Genomic DNA, 18,957 nt, shown 5'->3' on the forward strand with positions numbered 1-18,957 from the left:
AAGGCTAGGCAATGTGCTAGGCACTTTACATATTACACAACTCTGAAAGAAAAAAATACTTATGGAGGCTTATCTGAAAGCAATATACTTCATCCACATGAATTAATACTCCCCATTCATTCACTGATCTATTAATCACTTTACTCCTTCTCAGCAGTCCGGATGCACCTACAGAATCCTTCTCAACAAAGCATACCAGGCAACCACAGCCAATAGCTCAGAGTTAGCACGTAAGAGAAAAGCCCTCACACTTCACTATTTTAAATCTGAAACAAATTCTTGAATTAGATAAAATGAAAGTTGCATATGTCAAATGAATTGTTTCAAGTGGTAAGTGAACTGCTTTACCAAAAATGCCCATTAGCATTACATTGAAGGATGTTACAAAATACACCCCTATGAAATATATTGCTGTAAAAACCACAGGGATATTGTTGAGGATGCTGTTCATCACATTTCAGAGTATGCTTTAGGAAGCCCAATAGGGAGAATTTCTGTTAGATTTCAGTACCTGTTTATTTTTATCTCATGGACATTGTTTTTCTCTTGGAACTGGCTGCCAGAAAACTCATAGTTAAATTTGTAATCTACCTATATCAAATTTATGGATCTCACAGCATGCATTTTATGTATTCATACAGCTAAATTTTCTTCTGCTATTTCTCCTTTCTGAAATTTCCTCATTATCTATTTTTTAAATAGTATTTTATAAATACTTTGGTGAAATGGCTGAATTTTAAGCAATTAAAATATTTTTTTTAATTTTTCTTTAATGAAGATATAAGATAGGCATCATTCACCATTAAAAGATGAAAAAACCATGGCTCTGTTTTCAATTCAGAATTTGAACTGCAGTCTGACTCCAGAGGATGTCACTTAACCACTCTACTATATTGCAAGACTTATGTACTGCTTGTACAGATCCAGTTGACATAAATAATCATTTATACATTTGGGGGGAAATATGAATTATCATTTGGTTACTTTGTGGGTAGATTGGGCAATTTATGTACCAAACTTTTCAGAAAGGAATGGAAAAAGATAAGTATAGTTAAGGAAAAGATGTTCTAGGAAAGGAATCTGGATTATTTCATACTATAGGTAAACCAAAACAACACATAATCTTTAAAATGAGGATAATTCCTACTCTCACAGAGTTATTTGTGTAAACAGCCTCCATGTCTTTGCTTGAGGTATAAAGAATTCAAAAGGCATTTTCTAGGCACCAAGTATATCCTGGACTACACAACAGTAGTTGATTCAAAGAAAGAAGACATTGTTCCTAATGATGTGGACAGTGTTCATATTTGACAAGAAGGACACTATAATACTGTGCTATGGGTTGAATTATGTCTCCCCAAAATTCATATGTTGAAGTCCTAACTGCCAGTACCTCAGAATGTGACCTGACTAGGATATAGGATCTTTACAGAGGTAATCAAGTTAAAATAAGGTCATTAGAGTGGGCCCTAAACTCAATATGACAAGTGTTCTTATTTTTAAAAAAGGTGGGGGGAGATATTTAGAGACAGATGTGCACAGAGAGAACCCGATGTGACAATGAAGGCAGAGATTAAGGTGATGTTCTACAAACAAAGAAACAACAAAGATTTCTAGCCAAACACCAGAAGCTAAAAGAGAGGCATGGTACAGACTCTTCCTCAAACACCCTTGGAATGAACCAAACCTGCCAACACTTTAATCTCACACTTCTACCCTCCAGAACTGCAAGACAATAAATTGCTGCTGTTTAAGCCACTCAGTTTATGGTTCTATGCTATGGCAGCCCTAGAAAACTAAAACAACATGGAATAAACAAAGAGCAACACCCTGCATAAACAAGTTTTCAATTGTTGATATAAGCAACCAATGTTCTTAGGGTTCAGAGAACTGGCATGTCCATTCAAACACATAACACACACATACACCATACACACACACATACACACATGCATACACATTACTAAGAAACAAAAACAACTGATTATTTTTAAAATAAAAGTATCTTAAATTAAAAATTATCGTTCTCATTAATATTTTCAACATATTCTGAATATCTACTATGTGCTACTCAGAGTAAGAGGCTCAGCATATAAAGAATTTAACAAGATACAATCCCTACTAGATAGGAATTAACAATCAAGTCCTGACCTCCCCTTTTAGAATACCCAAAGCATATGTTCATTATGATGCCATATTACTTTTGCTGTCTTGTTTGTGTTCAATTGAATTTGTTCTCTCATTACTTCTTTATAGAGAAGTATCCTGTCTCACAAAGATTAAGTTCTGTGAGCATGTCATACTGAACCAGATACATGGTAGACATTCAAAAATTAATGATTTATATAGTCAAATTATGTCCATTTTGTCCCAAAATAAATTAAATCTGGATAAGTACTTTATAAAATATAAGATACTGTACAAATATTCATTAGTATTACCATTAAACCTCTAATCATTTATAGCAACAACATAGCATTTCATTTTAAGTATTTCCAAGTTAATTCCTTCAAAATTGACTTTTCCCTGACAACTCGTTTCATTCTAGTGAAATAAATGTGTTGAATCACACTAAATGGTCAAATGAAACCAGATTCTAAAAGAACCTCACAAGACAAGCTCAAAAGCAAAGGCAGTTAATACACTCACCACTTTCAAAGCAAGCATCAAATATAAGATGTCCTTTCTTGGGCTGTCCACAGTATCCACTTGGAAACACCATATATTTGCTCACGTTCCCTCCGATGGCATCGTCATTTCCCACATCACTGCCTATTTTTTAAAAAATTGGCTCATGTTAAACAAAAATCAAAAATAACTTAGTAATATAAGTCCAATTAGATTTTTATCATTAATTTCCCTCCTCCCTCATACATTTTTTGCTAATCCAGGCAGTAAGAAATTAACTACACATTATGGTAGAATACAAAGAAAATGCATTTTGAAATCAGAAAGATACGGGATCAAATCTCATCTGTACTACATACTAATTCTCTGTGATGCAAAGCAATCAATTTAATCCCTTTAAGCCTCAGTTTCTCTCATCCATAAAAAAGAGAATAGCAAAATCCATCTTTCAAAATCGTGCTATGAGAATTAGATATGAAAAAAATCTAGAATGACTACTGAAATCCACAAGATGTTCATTAAATTGTATCAATTATTTAATAATAATGGTAATATATTTAATTTGTCACAAATATATAGTAAATCATTTTGAATAAAGCAATAGTTCTATAACTAGCATAACTACTAATGTCCTACCAGAAATGATTTGAGAACCAATGAATTAGCACAAAAGTTATATTTCCTAACAGGAGCTTTAATTTTTAAAAGATTTATGTTTCATTTCCACATAGGATGTAGAAACCTAGAAAGATTATTCCTTCCACCTTAACAAAAAATATCCCAGAGACTGCACTCATTCTGGCAGTCAGATGGGACTGGGCAAGACCGACAGACAAACTCGACCTCTCAGTGACTACACAGTCCAGGCCAACTGTCTGGCCACAGGTGCCCCTGGATGAGGCCGCCCTGCATGCCCCAACACTTCCCATAGGTTTATCTGTTTTATTGCTTACTACAAATACCCTTGGACTAATTTATCAATTTAAAAATATACACAGGTAGTGGATGACCTTGGCCTGCATGATATCCCCTCCCAAGAGGCACCAGAACTAATACAATAGGAGACTGGCTTCAGACCACAACAGAGTACCACCCCATTAGCCCCACAAATGGCACACCCAAAGGGTGGTCTCAGCAGGCACCAGAACCTGCTGGGAGAAGCCCATTCCATGGGGTAAGCCCCCAGCAAAGCGGTTCATATGCTATGGGCAAGTCAGCCTGATGGTCAACAGCAATCAAGACTCAACTACAGCAGAAGGGCACACACAACCCAAAGAAGAATATTCCTGGAGTAAGGATATACAGAAGAAGCCACCTCAAGACTGGTAGGAGGGGATAAGACACTGAATGGGCTAGTCCTACACCCACGTGTGGTGGTTAAAAATCAGGAAAAATATCTCAGCTGCAGACGTCCCCTCTGAAGAGCGAGGGGTCTCAGTTCCACACAAGGCTCCCCAGCCCAGGGTTCTAGTGCCAGGAAGTGAAATCTCTAGAACTTCTAGCACTGAAAAGCATCAGGGATTGTGGCTTACTGAAACAGAAGGCATCTGAAGTCCCAGATATTCCTCATAAAGGCCCTGCCCATGAACAGACTCACTTGCTGTAAGTTCCAGAGCTGGGGCAGCATCTGGAAAGGTGCCAGGGACAGCTAGGGAGGAACTGTATTGCCTGGCTTCAAGGCAAAGGCTAGAGGGGCAGCTTTCTCCTAGACAGAAGTGCTGGCAGAATCCAGCACTTTGTTGAGTCTTCCCATCACCCAACCTGCACACACAGGTGGGCACAATATCTGAGTCTCCATCAACCTAGCTAACACTGTTTGCTCTGTCCTGGTGATTCCCTGAGAAACTCCCCACCCCAGTCCCACCCAACTTGCAGGCCTACCCAAGCCACTTTCAGTGGTCTTTCCATACAAATGGCCTGTCTTGGTTCATGCTGCAGACTTTCCCAAAATCTCTCAAAGGTTCACAAACCCCAAACAAGCAGCATATGGTCTCAGTGTACCCTGTACCTCTTGCTAAGCAGCCCCAAGCCAGGCGCTATTGGCAGTTAACCTCGGTTCACAGCTTAGCTTCTGCCAGGCACCTCCAAGACCAGCAAAAGTAGAAATCATCTGCAGATCACTTTGTAGCTCATATAAGTGGTCCTGGGAAGCGGTTAAACTTGGTCTACAACAGTGCCCCTCCCAAAAGGCTCCAGAACCAATATACCTGGCGGCCAGCTTCAGAAGACACTAGTGCTGGCGGCCAGCTTCAGAAGACACTAGTGCATCACCTAACCATCTTCACAAATAACACACAAAGGGAGGACTCGGCAGGCAACATGATAAAGTGAATTCTGCTCCAAAGGGTCAGCCCCTGCACAACAGCATCTCTACTATAGTCATGGCCAGTCCTCACAACCAATTAGCCTGAGGGTAAATCCCTCCCATTGACATGCCAACAGCAATCAAGTCTCAACTACAACAGGAGAGCACACACAAGAAACACTCCTGGAGTACCCAGCTCAGATGATCAAGAGAGAGTGCGCCCCTGGACTCCACAGAACACCTACTTCATAACGCCACTTTACCAAGACTGAGAGATGTAGCAGGTCTACCTAATACATAGAAACAAACATAGAGAGGCAGCCAAAAAGAGAATACAGAAAAACATGGCCCAAATGAAAGAACAAAATAAAACTTCAGAAAAAGAACTAAATAAAATGGAAGCAAGCAATCTACCAGAGACAGAGTTCAAAACACTGGTTAGAAGGATGCTCAAAGAACTCTGTGAGAACTTCAACAAAGAGATACCAAGTATAAAAAAAGGACACAGAACTCATTTAAAAAGTCAGAAATGAAAAATGCAATAACTGAAATGAAGAATACATTACAGGGAAACGACATCAGATTAGATGAGTCAGAGTTTTGAATCAGTGATTTGAAAGATAAGGTAACAGAAAACAATCAATAAGAACAGCAAAAAGAAAAAAATTTTTTAATGAGGATAATTTTAGGGACCTCTGTGACAACATCATGTATGCCAACATTCACATTGTAGGGATACCAGAATGAAAAAAGAGAGCAAGGAACTGAGACTCTATTTGAAGAAATAAGGACTGAAAATTTCCCTAACCTGGCAAAGGAAATAGACATACAAGCCCAGGAAGCACAGAGAGTCCCACGTCATAATTAAAATGCCAAAGGTTAAAGACAAAGAGAGAATCTTAAAAGCAGCAAGAAAAAGGCAGCTAGTTACCTACAAGAAAGCTCCCATAAGACTGATCTCTCAAGAGAAACTCTGCAGGCCAGAAGAGATTGGCATGAAACATTCAAAGTGATACAAAGTAAGGACCTACAACCAAGACTACTCTACCCAGCACAGCTATCATTTAAAGGAGAGATAAAGAGCTTCCCAGACAAGAAAGAGCTAAAAGAGTTCATCACCATCAAATAAGTATTATAAGAAATGTTAAAGAGACTTCTTTAAGAAGGAAAAAAAGAACATAAATATGAATAATAAAATGGCAATATCTATGTACTTATCAATAATCACTTTATATGTAAATGAATGGGTTAGAAAACAAGATTTATTCATGTGCTGTCTACAGGAGGCCCACTTCATATCGAAAGACACAATTGATATTTTTAGAACATTTCACCCAAAAGCAGCAAAATATATATTCCTTTTAAGAGCACATGGTCCAAGATAGACCACATGTTAGGCCACAAAACAAACCTCAATAAATTTAAGAGGATTGTGTATCTTCTCCCACCACAATAGCATGAAACTAGAAATCAATTACAAGAAAAAAACTGAAAAATACACAAACATATGGAAGCTAAATAACATGCTACTAAACAAAAAATGGGTTAACAATGAGCTCAAGGAAGAAACTGAAAGATACACCAAATGAAAATGAAAACACAGCAATCCAAAATCTACAGGACACAGAGCAGTCTTAAGAGGGAAATTTGTAGCGATACAGGCCTACTTCAAAAAACAAGAAAAATCTCAAATAAACAATCTAACATTACACCTTAAGGAACTAGAAAAACAAAAGCAAACAAAGCCCAAAGTGAGGAGAAGGAAATAATAAAAATCAGAGCAGAAATAAATGAAATAGAGTTTTAAAAAGCAATAAAAATATTAATAAAACCAAGAGCTGGTTCTTTAAAGGATAAATGAAATTAATAAACCTTTAACCAGATTCATCAGGAAAAACAATGAGAGAAGGCAAAAATAAAGAAAATCAGAACTGAAAGAGAAGTAACTGACACCACAGAAATACAAAGGACTGTAAGAAAATACTGCAAACAATTATATGCCAACAAATTGGACAACCTAGAAGAAATGGATACATTCCTAGAAACATACAATCTTCCAAGACTGAATCAACAAGAAACAGAAAATCTGAACTGACCCATTACTACTAATAAAATCAAATCTGTAACCAAAACTCCCAACACACAAAATTTCTGCACCACATGGCTTCACAGGTGAATTTTACCAAATTTTCAAAGAAGAATTAACACCTATCCTTCACAAACTATTCCAAAAACATTCAAGAGTATGAAAAGCACCCAAGCTCATTCTACAACAGCACGATTACCCTGATTCCAAAACCAGACAAAAACATTACAAAAAAGAAAATTATAGACCAATATCCCTGATGAATATAGATGCAAAAATCCTCAACAAAATATTAGCACACTAAACTTAGCAATACATTAAATATTGGGGGTTTTTTTGTTTATCTGTTGAGAGCATAGGAAATAAGATATATTTTAAATTTATCAAAAGAACAAATAGTATTTTTACATTTGCAGTTTACTAAGATAAACAGTTGTGACATAATGAGAGACCAGATAGTAAAAGAAAGCAAAACACCACAAAAGATGCATATACTGACATAAAGACAGAAAGAGGGGGCAGGGAGGACTACAGCCTATAATGTTAATGCAATATAAATGGTTGATCATTGAAATACATAAGGCTGGAAATGAGAAGTTATTATTATCAAAGAAATCATATCTCGATTACATTACACATGTACATAAAACCATTCAAAATGGCGTTTACAGTAATACAAAATCATCTAAGGTGACACAGAATAATGGAATAATTATTGCTCTGGAATAAGAACTTGTAATTTCTTGACTGTGCATTTTAAAGTTCAGCACATAGCTGTTTCACCCAAATTTTGAAATCAAATTCTTTACTCTAATTTTAAAATACCTCTACATTTAGCTAAGGCAGCATGAATTAATATCAAAATTTGGATTTCAAAGTCACATAGATCTGAGGTTGAATCCACCTAACTCAGATATATATATAATGTAACCTTTTTTAAAGAAATTTAACCTAACTTCTTTGAGCCTGTTTGCTTATTTTGTTCTGAAGGTTACAGAAAATATATGTAAATCACTTAGAATATATTATTTACTCAATAAGTAGTTGGTTATTATTATTATCATCATCATTATCATTATCATCATCATTATTAAGACACCTGTATCTGGAAATTTATTTAACAAAAAGAATAAAAGATTCAATTATATAAAGTATAAGAGAGGATTCAGAAAAGGAAGGGAACAATTTAAATTGACATTCATAAAGAACGTCTTAGTGAAAGTATTTTATTTCAAGTAAACACTGAATACTGTTATATCCAGTTAAATTATACACTATAAAACACCATTATTATAGTGTGTAAAATATTTGTTTCCAAACACAGAGACAGAGTTACACATTGAATTTTTTCAGTTTAAGGAAGTTAGAGACAAAAGAGAAAATAAAACAACTGAGATTTATTTTTAAGGAAATAAAGATATAATCCTGTTGTTACTATTATTTACATGTTTTTAAAAATATAACATCAATAACAAATATTTAGTAATAAAATTTATGAATATATTTTGTGGAGGGAAAAACAACAAATGATATATATCTAAATATGTACCGAATGTAACAATATGATAATTATATCTTATTTTATTCTGATAAATAAGCTTGCTGAGGCATCTAGAAATAGACTTTAGGACTGCACAAAATTTTTGACATTTAAGTGCATTATGCTAATGATGGATGTGAAAAAGTTTCAATTTGTTTTATTTTCACATGGAAAACTACACAAAAATTACTAGCAATTCATATTGGTCAAATGAGGAAAAAATCTTAGTAATTAAACTGACCTTATATAAAACACTTTTTTCTACCTCTTGGGCTAAAACACCTTGGGAGAAGTAACAAATTACCTCTATGTATATGTGACATGCAGTTAAAGGGATCTGTCAAAAGTTCCATTATAAAGCCATATTTCCAAGGCTTCATAATTTTGAGAGAAAATTTCATTGAAGATGAGACTTAACCCACAAATTCTCAGCCAAGAAAGTAAATCTAAAATTCCTAATGTAGGGTGTTTTAGGAAAGAGAATCTATTGACTGGTGGGCTCTAATCTCAATCAGCTACAGCCTACTATATAGCTTCCTCCTAGCAGTTTATAAAATATGTTTGTTCTCATTAGAAATATATTTACAAGACATACTGAAAGGATGCAAAACACAAAAACTTTTTAAAAAATAATTTCTTAAATATACATATCCTATTTCTCTCTAGGCACATGTATCTATAATACAAATAAGATGTCTAGATTTGTTAAGCTACAAATCAATCACAGGATGTTTCAATTACCAAATATGTATGGAAGATCTATTTTGCACCCACCCCATTTTGTGCCCAGAACTAAGGACACTATATAAGAAAAATAAGCTATAAATCAACCTATTGTTTAATAAAAGAATAAGGACGTACTAACAATTAATACACTCTCAAAAAGCTGACCATCTGGTTAAGGACTAAACTGAAAATAATAAAATATATAATGAAACAATATATTTCTGTAAGAAATGAAAATTGAATACCGACAGTATAGTTTGGTGCCATGGGGTTTGGAGAAATATGGGCCTAAGGCTAAATCCTTGCTTGGCTACTTTTTAAGTGTATGACCATGGATGAGTCCCAATTCAGCAAGCTATGGTCTTGGACCTCTCTATTTTCATCCTACAGCCTTTCAAAAGAAATAGTTGGCCCATTTTTCCCTAAAAGAGTGGTTTGCATCTAATTTCCCAACATTTTCCAGTAAATGATCTCCCACCTCTGATCTTACCAAGATTCTTCTTATATTTACTCTATTTTGTATTACAGCTAATTGCATATGCCTTAATGCTCACATCCCACTTAAACACTAACGTTCCACTTATGTGTTAATCATAGTGCAGAGAACTACATATTCTTTGATTACTATCAATAGGAACACCTGCATTTACTGTAGAACTAGAAAATGCTAGATATAAGGCAATATCAATAAATACTTTTTGAATTGAAAATTCAATTAAAAAAGAATTTCTTCTAAGTATAATTTTCTATTTTACCAAATGGGAGCAATTTTTTTAATTGCCTCCTGCGCTTGGGTATGGGGTTATTAATTCATTTAACAAAGTATTTATTTATAACTCTTATGTACCCACTATTCTATGTTCTAGTAATACAAACATAAATCTTAAAACTTCCTGTCCATTAAGGATATTAGTGGAAGAGGCAAACCAGTAATCCACTACATTATAGTATAATGTGATAAATACTAGAAATGTGAGGTAAGCTCTACAAGAATACAGGGTAGCAACATCTAAAATTTCCCCACAGAAGACTTTCTGAACCACCTTTAAAATATATATAAAAATTAGCCAGGTGAAGAAGTCTGAAAAGAAGTTCCAGGAAGGCTTTACATAGAAGAACAAGGTAGGAATGTGTAGAGGGAGACAGGAACTAGTTGATACAAGGCCTTGTACAGCATGCTAAGAAGTTTAGATTTTATCCTGAAAGCAGTAAAAATCTACCCCTGAAGGATCTAAAGCTGGGCAAAGTACAATCTAGCCTTGGGGCTCAGAGCCCAGAACATTTTCACAGAGAGAAAAGAAGAAAGTTGCCTCTGTGGTGATGACTTGAGCATAACAAGTCAAGTGGTGGTAACTGAATAAGGGAGTCAGGAGGGCTAGAGGAACAAGGAGTCTGGGATGCAGATTTGGAGACCATTCTTCCACATAGATTGCACTATTTCACGAAGGCATGATGATGGATCAGCCTTTGGAGAATTTACATATGTGATCTTGTCAAGCTCTACAACTGCATTCTGGTTCCTAAATTAGACTTGTAATTCTAAATGAAATTTTAATTTACATGCTCAAAACAAAATCCTTAAAAACAACATCTGGCTGGTTTTCCTAATCTATTTCTGCCAGATTCAATATTCAAAGAGTTCCAGCACAGTATTTCCCAAACCATAGCCTATCAGAGGTCTCTGGTGGTTCTCATTAATCTCCCTCAGTATCTCACTCAGTATCCACTCTGTGTCAGGCACTGTATTAGGTGCTGCAGATCCAGAAATTAATAAGACTTAGGATATTCTTCAAGGAGTATAGGCAGTGGAATGGAAAAGTAAACAAAAATTGTTTTACATTCTCTGATAGACATGTACACTGTACAATAGAGACTTAAAGAAAGAGGTAATAAACCCCCCATGTTGGGGAAAAGTGGGGGAAGAACCCAGAATGTTTTTCTAGAGAAAAAGTAACAAGTGACACTTGAATTGAGTCATCAGTAGGTGCCTCTCAGGCTGCCAAGGTATGAAGCTCCAATTCTGGAAAGAATAGGTTGCGCTGAAATAAAAGGCCCAGAAATTTATGAGAATAGCCTACAGATTTACATAAAAGTAAGATTGTGGATAACCTTACATGTTTATTAAAACTGTAGTTTATCTCATAAACAATTGAAATTATAAATAATCTTAAGTAGTAAAACTATAACATGTACTTTGGACAATATAAAAACCCCCTCAAGTAGTAGTGGGGATAATGCATTAGAAAGGGATGAGATTATTAAAAGGCTGAAGCAATAGTCTAGATGAGAAATGATGAGAGTAAAAGCAGTGGAGATGAAGAGTAGAATAAAAATGAGAGCTATCCAAAAGGCTTGCTGAGTTATTAGGTATTGTTACTCCCCTAATTCTTGTACCTCGCTCTTAGAAGTACATTTCTCTTATAAATGGATCAAAGATGATAAGTGAATATAAGTGAAAAGATGATAAAAATCAAGAAATAGCAATTTTCAAACACGGCAATATTAAATTCTCACATTTTCCAAAAATATCTGATCACTCAAAGAAGTTCAAAGATTTTATTCAAGACTTAAAGAAAATAAATGTTATTACATAGTTTTTTCAGATATTTCAAAAATACAAGGGCTAGCCATAAGCATAAATGTCAGACTCAAGATTCAAACAATCTTCATAAGCAAAGATGTTAGGCCAAAATTAACAAAGACAAAAATAGAACCTTGCACTAAGCTTGTGGGGAAAAAAAATCAATTGCACAAATATGGATCTAGCTAAGTGGAAGGAAATGTGAAAAAAATCTCAAAGTTTTGGTTAATCAATATTACAAAAAAAGTCAACACAACTTGTGAAAACATTGGTAGTGGTTATCTTGATCGCATAAAATAATAGGTTTTAATGAATTATGTACTGCTGATCAGACTATAGTTGAAGCACATTTGGTCCCTCTCAGGCATCACATTTTAAGTGAGGCACAATTTAGTATTTACATAGGAAGAGAATCATGACCTTGTTGAGTCATCTAAAATCCATATCCAGTGAGGAGAAACCGAAAAAAATAAGTGACAGTAACAAATTCATTTTTATATCCACAACACAATAGATATTCCTAATGTTTATTAAATAAATGAAAACAAAAAAAATCTGAAGGGATATTTGTTTATTTAAAAAGAAACAAATAAATTGTAAGATGTGGTTTCTATTCTCAATAAGCTTATCCTAAGGAGAGGATTTAATCAATATATGTGAAATAATTAAAGAATAATTATTTACACAATAATTATTTACACAATTAATTATTTTCACATATATTGATTTAATCAATATATGTGAAATAATTAAAGAATAATTATTTACACAGTAACAAACTGTATTCTGTACAACATAAAAAAAAAAGGTAGGGATTGCTGAGAGATGAACTTACCAAAAGGCCTCTTATAGTTGGGGGAACTTAAGTTATGGACAGCTTTTGGTTTTAAAAATTTCATCAACTGACTATTTTGATAATACTTTTGTTCTTTTTTGAGTTCACTTAAGTGATAACATATTTTTTTTCTACTTTCCAATATATGTGTGGGAAAATAAACTTAAAATGCAATGGCTAAATATCTCAGGTAATTTCTATACTTCTGGCAAAGAGGATTTTATTTAAAAAAATGTTTTAGGTCTTGAGGTAGGGTGATACTCTAAAAAGAATTTGAAAAATGATGGGAAGGTAAGTTGTAATACATGACTTAAATAGAATTCCAATAAATGAGACACAGAGTCTCTTATTACTCAAAGGCTAAACATATTTGTTTATAAATAAAAAAATAAAAGACTTTAACACCCATTGGCACCAATGGACAGATCTTCCAGACAAAAATTCAACAAGGAAACGATGGGCCTAAAAGACACTCTAGACAAGATAGAATTAATAGATATTTTCAGAGCATTTTATCCCAAATTAGCAAAATATACATTATTCTCAAGTGCACATGGAATATTTTCCAAAATAGACCACATATTAGGACACAAAACAAGTCAATAAATTTAAGAAGATTGAAATCATATCAACCATCTTCTCTGATCACAATGGTGTAAAAAAAAATTAATTACACGAAAAAAAAGAGAAAAATACATAACACATGGAGGCTAAATAACATGCTACTAAACAATGAATGTATTATCAATGAGATCAAGGAAAAAATAAAAAAATACCTAGAGACAAATGAAAATGAAAACACAATGACTCAAAACCTATGGGACATAGCGAAAGTGGCCTTAAAATGAAAATTCATAGCAATATACGCCTATCTCAAGAAACAAGAAAAAAAAATCAAATAAACAATCTAACCTTACACTTAAAAGAACTAGAAAAAGGGCAGAAAAGAAAGCCCAAAGTGAATAAGAGGAAGGAAATAATAAAGATCAGAGTAAAAATAAACTAAATAGAGTCTAGAAAAACAATACAAAAGATAATGAAACCAAGAGCTAGTTCTTTGAAATGATAAACAAAATTAACAAACCCTTAACCAAACTCATCAAGGAAAAAAGAGGGAGGACTAAAATTAATAAAATCATACATGAAAGAGGAGAAATAACCATGGACTCTACAGAAATACAGAGGATCATAAGAAAATATTATGAGGAATTATACACCAACAACAAATTAGACAATCTGGAAGAGATGGATACATTCCTAGAAACATTCAAGCTTCTAAGACTGAGTCAAGGAGAAACAGAAAATCTAAACTGACCGATTACCACCAATGAAATGAAATCAGTAACCAAAAACCTCCCAAAAAACAAAAGTCCTGAATAAGATGGCTTCAAAGGCAAATTTAACCAAACATTCAAAGAAGAATTAACACCTATTCTTCTCAAACTATTCCAAAAAATTCAAGAAGAGGGAAGGCTCCCTAACTCCTTTTATGAGGCCACCATTATCTTGATTACAAAACCAAAGACATTACCAAAAAAAAAAGAAAACTATAGGCCAATATCTCTTATGAACATTGATGCAAAAATCCTCAACAAAATATTAGCAACCCAATTCAGCAATACATTAAAAATATCATACACCATGATCGAGTAGGATTTATTCCTGGGATGCAAGGTTGGTTCAATATCTGCAAATCAATTAATGAGATATACCACTTTAACAAATTGCAAGATAAAAAAACTCATGATCATATCAAAAGATGCAGAAAAAAACATTCAACAAAATCCAGCATCTATTTATGATAAAAACTCTCAGCAAAGTAGGAATAGAGGAACATACCTCAACATAATAAAGGCCATTTATGACAAACCTACAGCTAACATCATACTCAATGAGGAAAGGCTAAAAGCATTTTCCTTAAGATCAGGAACAAGACAAGGATATCCACTTTCACCACTCCTCTTCAACATTATATTAGCCATAGCAATAACACAAGAAAGAGATAAAAGTCATCCGAATTGGAAAGGAAGTAAAACTCTCGTTAGTTGCTGATGACTTGATACTATATAGAAAGAACTCTAAAGATTTCACCAAAAAGCTGTTATAACTGATCAATGAATTCAGCAAAGTAGCAGGATACAAAATTAATATTCGGAAGTCAGTGGCATTTTTATACACAATTATGAACTTTCATTAAGAGAAATTAAGAAAAAAATCCCATTTACAATTTCATCAAAAACAATAAAATACCTAGGAATCAAATTAACCAAGGAGGTAAAAGACCTGTTATAAGTCATTGAAAAAAGAAATTGAAGAAGATACAAATAAATTGAAGCATATACCGTGCTCATGGGTAGGAAGAATCAACAACATTAAAATGGCCAAAGCAATTTATAAATTCAATGCAATCCCTATCAAAATACCAATGGTATTTTTCAGAGAGCTAGAAAAAATAATCCTAAAACTTATATGAAACAATAAAAAAAAAATAGCCATGGAAATCTTGAGAAAGAACAAAGTTGGAGATATCAAACTGATATCAAACTGTACCTGATATCAAACTATACTACAAAGCTACAATAATCAAAACATGATACAGGAATCAATGGAATTGAATAGAGATCTCAGAAATAAATCCACACCTATATCTCAATATATTACAAAGGAGGCGAGAATATACAAAGGAGTAAAGACAGTTTCTTCAATAAATGGTGCTGGGAAAATTGGACAGATATATGTGGGGAAAAAAAAAACTGAACCACCTTCTTATACCATATACAAGAATAGACTCAAAATGTATTAAACAATTAAATGTAAGACCCAAAACCATAAAACTTCCAGAAGAAAATATAGGCAGTAAACTCTCTAACATTGCTAACAGTAATTTCTTTTCGGATATATCTCCCTGGGCAAAGGAAACAAAAGAAAAAATAAACAAATGGGACTACATCAAACTAAAAAATTTTTGTACAGCAAAGAAAACCATCAGCAAAACAAAAAGACAACCGACTGAATGGGAGAAGATATTTGCTTATGATACATCTGATAAGAGGTTAATATTCAAAATAAAGAACTCATAAAACTCAACAACCGAAAAACAATCCAATTAAAAAATGGGCAGAAGACCTGAACATATATTTCTCCAAAGAGGATGTACAGATGGCCAATAGACATATGAAAAGATGCTCATGGTCGCTAATCATCAGAGAAATGCAAATTAAAACCACAGGAGATATCACCTCACATCTGTCAGAATGGCTATCATCAGTAAATCAAAGAATAAGTGTTGGTGAGGATGAGGGGAAAAGGGAACTCTCATATACTGTTGGTGGGACTGCAAATTGGTACCATCACTATGTAAAACAGTTTGGAGATTTCTCAAAAAATTAAAAATGGATATACTTTTTGAGCCAACAAATGTACTTCTGGGTATTTATACAAAGAAAACCAAAACAACAATTTGGAAAGATCTATGCACCCTTATGTTCGTGGCAGCACAATTTACAATAGCCAAGATATGGAAGCAATCTAAATGCCCATCAACAGACTACTGGATAAAGAAGTTATGGTTCATATATACAATAAAGTATTACTCAGCCATTAAAAAAAATGAAATCCTACCATTTGCAATGACATGGATGGACCTAGAGGTTATTATACTGAGTGAAATAAGTCTGACAGGAAAAGGTAAATACCATATGACTTCACTTATACGCGGAATCTAAGGAACAAAAAGAACAAACTAATCAAAAACAGACTCACAAATATAGAGAACAATCTGGTGATGGCCAGCGGGGAGGAGAGTTGTGGGGCTGGGAGAATGGGATGAATGGTTAAAGAAGTACAAATTAGTAGTTGATAGATGGTCACGGGGATGGGGAGCACGGTATAGGGAATGCAGTTAGCATTAACATAATGGCTAGGTGTAGAGCCAGAGGAGAGAAAGAGCAATTAGGGGGATGGTTTTATAAACTATATAAATGTCTAACCAATGTATTATATACTTAAAACTAATAATAAAATAAAATTTAAAAATAAATAAATTTAAAAAGAAATAAAATTAAAAGAAATAAAATAAAATCTCTTTCATTTATCCTTGAATGTTAACAAAATTTAGAAATAATCAGATTGTATAAAACTCCTCTTCAACACTTCAATATATAACAAGTATTTCTGGTTTCCTCATATTACATAACAAAGTATCTTAAATAGAATACATAAGTCATAAACAGTTTAATTGCTTAATAAATGACTAAATGATAGTATATGTAGAAGCTCTCTCAAATTATGCTTATGTTATTTCAATAAGTTAAAAAGGTATGAAAATTATGTGTACTGAACTATTGTAGACAAAAAGAATCAATCAGAATTCAAAGTAGAATTTGGTTAAAACCAGTAAAAATAGCTAACATTTATTGAGAATTTACAATGTGTGAGATATTGGGTTAAGCATTTAACATATTATTTCATTAACGTAATAATCCCATAAATTATACAATAATCCCATAGGATTATTGTGTTATGAATGGAGTAGTTCTTATTCCTTTCCTTTTTCACATGAGAGAAGTGAGGCTCAGAAATGTTAAATAAGTTTCCCAATATCACACAGATAATAGAAAAGCCATAACACATTCAGCTCTGATTTCAAAATCACTAAATGCATTCATGCATTTATTTATTCAATAAGTAATTGAGTACCTAATGCTTACCAGGAACAATTCTAAGTGTAGAGACAGTGGCAGACAAGACAAACAACATTCATTCAGTGACTCTTGCAGCAAATATTATGAGCACCAATTATACACCAGACATTGTTCTTTGCACTTGGGATGCCACAGGAAACAAAGCAGTCAAACATCCCTGCTTTCATGAAATTTATAGTCTTGTTGGGAAGACATTCAATAAATATGTAATAATACTGTGGTACAGATGATATAATGGTCCCACCAAACTCAATTTCCTTTCTTCTCCTGGGTACAAAAGCTGACTACATTTCTCAATCTCTGTTGCAGTTAGATATGGCCATCTGACTGAATTCTAGCCAAAGTAACTGTATGCTTTCTATACACTTCTCTACATTCTCTTTCCTTATTCACCAATCAAAAAGAGAGAAGGAGAAGACTCTAGCAGACGAAAGAGTCATATTAAGGAAAGAGCTTAAATCCCTGTAGGGCTGCCTGACCATCTAACAAGCACAAAACTATGATCATAGTAAGAAACAAATCCTATTGTTCTAAGTTAATGAAATTTAGGCTTAATCTGTTATAACAATAATCCTACTCTTTTTTAACAGAAGTATGACAGGCAGTGATAACTGCCATGAAGAAAAATAAAATGGGTAAATGGGAATGAAAGGGAAGGAGGTACTATTTTAGATATAGTAGTCAGGGAAGGCCTCCCTAAAGAAATGACATTTTATATGGGACCTGAGCAAAGTGACAGAGTGATTTCTGTGAAGATCTAAAGGAAGAACATCACAGGTAGAATAAAGGACAAGTATAAAGACCCTGAAGCAGAAGCAAACTTGTAACTTTCAAGGAACAGAAAGAACTAACAAAAATTAAAAGCATAGTCCTATTATGAGTTTAATTGTAGGCTTTTGATACAAAATGGAAAAATGATCCAACAAGTTAACATAATCCTCCTTCCACAATATCACTGAAATGAAGATGTGTAAGAAAAGTTCTTATTTCTTTACCTATATCAATGGTTCTAAATCCTGGGCAATTCTGTCCCTCAAGGAACATTTGGCAATGTCTGGAGATATAGGTTTTTTGTTGTGTTTTTTTTTTTTTCATTAAAATTATTGGAGTGACATTGGTTAATAAAATCAACTAAGTTTCAAGTGTACAACTCAACAATATGTCATATATATATTGCATTGCGTGTTCACAACCCAAAGTTAAATTTTCACCATCACCAAATATTTGATCCCTTTTACCCCTACCTACCCCTATCTACCTCTCTCATCCCTCACTTCCCTCTAGTAACCACTAATACACTAGTCCATGAGTCTCTGTTTCTCATGTTTGCTTGTTGCTTTCAGTTTTATATCCTACAAATGAGTGAAATCATATAGTTTTCAACTTTTTCTGTCTGACTTATTTCACTTAGCATGATTATCACAAGATCCATCCATGTTGTCACAAATGGCAATATTTCATCTTTTCTTATGGCTGAGAAATATTCCATCATGTATATGCACCACATCTTCTTTATCCAATCATCTATCGTAGAACACTTTGGTTGCTTCCAT

General features: G+C 33.8%; 1 protein-coding gene across 2 annotated transcripts in view; it reads right to left on the bottom strand.

Annotated features, from left to right (window-relative positions):
- The window catches only part of AGBL4 (ATP/GTP binding protein like 4), a 1,052,851-nt gene that overhangs the window by 975,635 nt on the left and 58,259 nt on the right, over positions 1-18,957 (bottom strand). For both annotated transcript variants that reach the window (XM_023535058.1, XM_011367669.2), the window contains exon 2: positions 2,650-2,772. In XM_023535058.1, the coding sequence (XP_023390826.1) occupies positions 2,650-2,772 (123 nt within the window). The remainder of the gene's footprint in view (positions 1-2,649; positions 2,773-18,957) is intronic.

This window comes from Pteropus vampyrus, unplaced genomic scaffold (genome assembly GCF_000151845.1).
Source record: "Pteropus vampyrus isolate Shadow unplaced genomic scaffold, Pvam_2.0 Scaffold135, whole genome shotgun sequence".
Taxonomy (NCBI): Eukaryota; Metazoa; Chordata; class Mammalia; order Chiroptera; family Pteropodidae; genus Pteropus; species Pteropus vampyrus.